Source organism: Papio anubis, chromosome 4, assembly GCF_008728515.1.
Source record: "Papio anubis isolate 15944 chromosome 4, Panubis1.0, whole genome shotgun sequence".
In the NCBI taxonomy this organism is placed as follows: domain Eukaryota; kingdom Metazoa; phylum Chordata; class Mammalia; order Primates; family Cercopithecidae; genus Papio; species Papio anubis.
Window position 1 is genome coordinate 5,769,777 of NC_044979.1, and position 6,143 is coordinate 5,775,919.

The window sequence follows — 6,143 nt, forward strand, 5'->3', positions numbered from 1 at the left end:
TGGAAAAAAAAAAAAAAAAAAAAGAGAAAGACTGTAGTGAAGATGTTCAATTAGCAGCAGTGCTGAAAGCAATGCAAGCCCATAGGCAGCCAAGCTCTGTGGGGAGTTTGGATGTCAGGCCATGGATGCAAGGATGGCCCAGAGAGTGACCGAGCTCCCGGCTTCTCGCTGGCCGGCTTCCCCGTTCATTCCATCTGTGGATCCCACAGCCAAGACCCCTAATCTGTAGAGAAATGAGTGCTTCCACAGTCACTTTATCAGGGGCTGGCTGACTCTGATGAGAGTGATGGTGGCTGGAATCTCATAGGTGCCCTGAGACCCTGGTTCCTGACTGTAGCCCTGCCGGTCTGATGCCACCAGATCATCCTTGTTCTTGGAAGCACAGGTAATAAAATTTCTATCACAGAAGGTTTTTCTTTTCCTCCTTGTCTTAAAGCACTGTCTCTAGGAGATTCCCTCAATTGCACACCCTCAGCTATGACAGATGACTTCTGAATTGACAACCAGCCTAGGAAGTCTATGTTTCTCAATTGGTTATTTACTCAAAAACAGAACCTGGCCAGGCATGGTGGCTTACGCCTGTAATCCTAGCACTTTGGGAGCCCAAGGTGGGCAGATCATTTGAGGTCAGGAGTTCAAAACCAGCCTGACCAACATGGTGTACTCTACTACACTACAAAACCACCAAAAAAATTACTCTGCTAAAACTACAAAAAAAAAAGTTGCTGTGCGTGGTGGCAGGCGCCTGTGATCCCAGATAGTCGGGTGGCTGAGGCAGGGGAATCGCTTGAACCCGGGAGGTGGAGGTTGCAGTGAGCTGAGATTGCACCACTGCACTCCAGTCTGAGCAACAGGACAAGGCTCTGACAAAAAGAAAAAAAGAAGAAAGAAAAAGAACGAGAGAGAGAGAGACCTTGGAGAATAAGTGCCTGATCTCAGGATTCACAGGTGGGTACGGATGGGAGTTACGTGGTTAGAAAGGTATTGTATTGGTCAGGGTTCTCTAGACCGACAGGACTAATGGGATAGATGTATATATGAAAGGAAGTGTATTAAAGAGTATTGACTCACATGATCACAATGTGAAGTCCCACAGTAGGCCTTCTGCAAGCTGAGAAGCAAGGAAGCCAGTCCAAGTCCCAAAACCTCAAAAGTAGGGAAGCTGACAGTGCAGCCTTCAGTCTGTGGCCGAAAGCCTGAGAGCCTCTGGTAAACCACTGCTGTTTGTCCAAGAGCCCAGAAGCTGAAGAGCTTGAAGTCCGATATTGGAGGGCAGGAAGCATCCAGCACGGGAGAAAGATGAAGTCCGGAAGACTCAGCAAGTCTAGTCCTTCTGTGCTCCTCTGCCTGCTTTTATCCTAGCCACACTGGCAGCTACTTAGGTTGTGCCCCCCGTCTCAGATTGAGGGTGGACCTGCCTCTGGGTCCACTGACTCAAATGTTAATCTCCTTTGGCAACATCCTCACAGACACACCCAGGAACAATACTTTGCATCCTTCAGTCCAATCAAGTTAACACTCAATAACTCAATATTAACCATCACAAGTATGGAGCACAAAATTAACAGGAAGGAAGCAAGCCTGGGTCAGGAATTGCAAGGGAAACCAGTGAGAGCTGGGGGGACAAGGATGGGAGTATTGAACAAACAGGTCTTAACCTACCAGTTTTGGGACCACATCAGGTACCCTAACAATCTCTAAATCACGTCTACATAGCCATTATGGTTACAGGACATCAGAAAAGGTAATGACTCCAAATGGGACCATTTTTCCTGCCAGGGAATGGCAGAAATCACTTATGATTGGGAGTCGCAGTCTGTCTCTCCTTTCTGCAGCTCTCTGACCATAGTTAAGTAAGGCCACTTAATCTCCCCGTGGTGCAGTTTTATCACACCTTTCTCTCACATGGTGATTGTGAGAATCAAATAAGATAATATATAATAAAGCACCTTACATACACACAAGTATAAACATTTATTGTGCAAAACTTCATCTGCAATGGCTTTTTATTGCTTTTGTCATCTGGCACCCTCTCTCTGTGGGGGGCTACTCTTGCATGGTTCTGTTGGGACCATCAACAAGTGACCCACCTACTGCGTCCTGATGACAGAGTCAGTGATGGTATTTTGTCCCCCTGTCTACAGGGATTGGCCTACAGGATGGACATGCACCAAACAGAGCCAAACATGATCCTTAAATGAGATTAAGTAGAGAGTTGGGATGGTTAATTTTATGTGTCAACTCTGACTAGGACATGGGGTCCCACATGCTTGGTCAAATATTATTCTGGGTGTGTCTGTGAGGATAATTCTGAGTGATATCAGCATTTGAAGTGATGGATTGAGTAAAGCAGGCAGCCCTTCCTGATGCAGGTAGACCTCATCCAATCAGTTGGAGGCCTGAATAGAACCAAAATGCCAGCCTTCTGCAGAGGAACAGGAATGCCTCCTGTCTGACTATCTGAGCTGCGACATCAGTCTTTTCTTGCTTTTGGACTTGAACTGAACCTTGATTCTTGGGTGTCTAGCCTGCTGGCTTTCAGATTAGAACTTAGACCATAGGCTCTCCTGGTTCTATGGCCTTTGGACTCAGACTGGAATGACATCATCGGTTCTCCTGGGTCCTCATCTTTCCAATTGCAGGTCTTGGGACATCTCAGCCTCCAAAATCGGTGAGCAAATTCCTTATAATAAATATCTTAATATATAGACTAGATCACATGTATATTTGTGTGCATATATATACATAAACAGAACATACATATACACACATGTGTGTGTATATAACCAGAACACACACATATATATACACACACAGAATAGATAATAGATGATAGATAGATAGATAAATAGATAGATAGATAGATAGATAGATAGATAGATAGATAGATGATAGATAGGTAGATAGCTAGCTAGATAGCTAGGTAGATAGATAGGTTCTGTTTCCCCAGGAAACCCTAACTCATACAAGGTTCTTCTTACAACAGATGGGAGACACCCAACAACTCATATTGTCAGGTATAACCAGAAACATCCCTTCTGAAACCCTCAGAGAGGCAAACTTTTCGCTCACTCTTCTCTGAACCATCACCAACTCCGTCTCTATGAGGCTCCCATGGCCTTGAGCAAACTCTGTGGCCCAGGCTGGCTGGCTCTTCCGGGGAGAAGCTGGCCTCCCCATCCTCCTCAGCCATTCCAGGTATGTCCTACCCCAGGACCCTTGAACTGGTGACTCCCTCAGCCTAAGATGCTCTACCAGAGATGTCCGTGCGGCTTTCTTGCCCCTTCTTCAAGTGCTTGCTGAAATAACAGCTTCTGGTGATATCTTCCCCAATGCCCAGGTCCAAATTGAAACCTCCCTTGATCCCCATGCAGGAGCTTCTGATTACCCATTCCCTACCCTATGTCATTTATCACCTTCTAACATACGACATTTTATATGTGTGTGCATACATATAACCTATGTATGCACACATATATATGCACAAATATGTGTGCCGCTCTGCATACATTATATGTATAATCCTTTTATGTTTATTGCTTATTGCCTGTGTCTCCTGATAGAACATAAGACCCCTAGAGGCAGGCATATTTTGGCTTGTTTTTCACTACTCCGTCCCAGCCCTAATTCTGTGCCTAACGCAGAGTAAGCATCCAATCAATATTTCCTGGCCAAATAATCAAATGTACCTTTAGGTATTTAACCATCTATGTAATTAAATGACACCTCTTAATGTGTATTTCTCCCTTATGAAGCTGCAACATCCCTGTTTCCCATTTTTTTAATTAATAGCTCTGAAGAAATGAATGAAATGTTAACACTGGTACTGTTTCTGACTCTTGTGACTGCCGAGGCAACTGATCAGAGGGCTATTGTAAACATTTTGAAATTGAAGCTCCTTACCACCAATCATTCTGTTACCCATTCACTAATTCTATCTTCATTCATTCAGTCAGAAAACATTTGCATCCCTACTATGTGCTAGGGCTGCAAAAAGCGTGATTCTTTTATAGCAATTACATGTAACATGGTATCAAACTGGTGAAACCCTCAAGCTTTATATTAAACCATTTATTGAAAAAATTAAGAAATAATAAAATTATGGTATTAATTCTCCTCTTCGTTCATTCTTTTGCAACCATCTTTGGGAAATGATACATTTTTAAATCCTTCACAGACTCTGGCTCAACCATCTGTGCAGAGCCTGGAGTTCAGGAATATTTTCCCAGCTCAATCTCACATTCATTGTCCTGTTCAGACAAGTCAACTCACAGGGCTTCCAATTCCCCGGTATCTGTTTCCCATGCACCATTTCCCAGTAAGATGTCTTTAAAAAGTAGACGTACTTGGAGTTCTTTGAAAGAATAGTCGTCGTTCTGTTTTAACGAGCGGGCTCGGAGGTGTTCCAGCTGCTGTCATGGCTCGTTCGCTAAACTGCATCGTCGCTGTGTCCCAGAACATGGGCATCGGCAAGAACGGGGACCTGCCCTGGCCGCCGCTCAGGAGTGAATTCAGATATTTCCAGAGAATGACCACAACCTCTTCAGTAGAAGGTAAACAGAATCTGGTGATTATGGGTAAGAAGACTTGGTTCTCCATTCCTGAGAAGAATCGACCTTTAAAGGGTAGAATTAATTTAGTTCTCAGCAGAGAACTCAAGGAACCTCCACAAGGAGCTCATTTTCTTGCCAGAAGTCTGGATGATGCCTTAAAACTTACTGAACAACCAGAATTAGCAAATAAAGTAGACATGATTTGGATAGTTGGTGGCAATTCTGTTTATAAGGAAGCCATGAATCACCCAGGCCATCTTAAACTATTTGTGACAAGGATCATGCAAGACTTTGAAAGTGACACCTTTCTTCCAGAAATTGATTTGGAGAAATATAAACTTCTACCAGAATACCCAGGTGTTCTCTCTGATGTCCAAGAGGAGAAAGGCATTAAGTACAAATTTGAAGTATATGAGAAGAATGATTAATATGAAGGTGTTTTCTGGTTTAAGTTGTTCCCCCTCCCTCTAAAAAAAGTATGGATTTTTACATTAGAAAAAAGTATTTTGTTGACTTTAGATCTATAATTATTTCTAAGCCACTTTATTCCCCAGTACTCTTGACTCTATCAGATACCATTTATGAAACATTCTTGCTATAAATAAGTGCTTCCCCAAGACCCCAACTGAGTCCCCAGCACCTGCTACAGTGAGCTGCCTTTCCACACCCATCACATGTGACATTCTTGCCAGTCCTTGACATTGTCGGGCTTTTCAAATGTTGGCAATATTTATTAAAGGTGAAGATCCACATACCCTTCAACTGAGCAGTTTCGCTAGTGGAAATACCAAAAGCTTCCTACGTGTATATCCAGAGGTTTGTAGATAAATGTTGCAGCCTTGTTTGTAACAGTGAAAAATTGAAAACAACCTGGAAGTCCAGTGATGGGAAAATGAGCATGTTTCTGTCTTAAATTGGGAAACCCAAAGTAGATTCCAAGACTGAAATTTCAGTGAAAGCAGTTTATTTGCTAGGTCATACCAGAAACCGTCAGTTGAGGTATGGAAAAGCTGAACTGAGAAGGTAAGAAAACCAGTTTAAAGTCAGCAAGCAGGTTCTCACTGGTAACAAGCTCCATACTGCTGAGATACAGGGAAATGGAAGGGAGAAAACTGGAGTATTGATTCCCCTCTCTCCTTGGTTGTCAGCTCTCTGTCCTGTGTGTGGGCGGAATGTACTCCAGCTGCTCTATAGTAAGTCCCAGGTGTTTGCAGTAAGAAGCTGCTGGCATGCACGGGAACAGCGAATGCCAAACACTTAAAGCAATTCATGTTTAAGTATGTAAGTGCTTCATATATGTGTGTGTATATGTGTGTGTGTGTGTGTGTGTGTGTGTATATATATACAATTTTTTTTTTTTTTTTTTTTTTTTTTAAAGACAGTTTCGCTCTTGTTGCCCAGGCTGGAGTGCAGTGGTGCAATCTCAGCTCACTACAACCTCCACCTTCCCAAATTCAAGCAATTCTCCTGCCTCAGGCTCCCAAGTAGCTAGGACTAAGTGCACGCCACCATGCCCAGATAAATTTTTTATTTTTTATTTTTAGTACAGACGAGATTTCACCATGTTGGTAAGGCTGGTCTCAAACTCCT

The 6,143-nt window shown here is 43.2% G+C and overlaps 1 protein-coding gene across 1 annotated transcript; it reads left to right on the plus strand.

The window, feature by feature from the left end:
* Positions 1-4,358: 4,358 nt before the first annotated feature.
* On the plus strand, positions 4,359-5,077 carry LOC116274445 (dihydrofolate reductase). Its single transcript, XM_031664987.1, has one exon. It carries the CDS (start codon positions 4,418-4,420, stop codon positions 4,979-4,981), a length of 564 nt encoding a protein of 187 aa, XP_031520847.1. The 5' UTR covers positions 4,359-4,417; the 3' UTR covers positions 4,982-5,077.
* Positions 5,078-6,143: the final 1,066 nt, after the last annotated feature.

Coding starts and splice junctions, on each gene's coding strand:
- LOC116274445 (XM_031664987.1), top strand. CDS start 4,418: ATGGCTCGTTCGCTAAACTGCATCGTCGCTGTGTCCCAGAACATGGGC.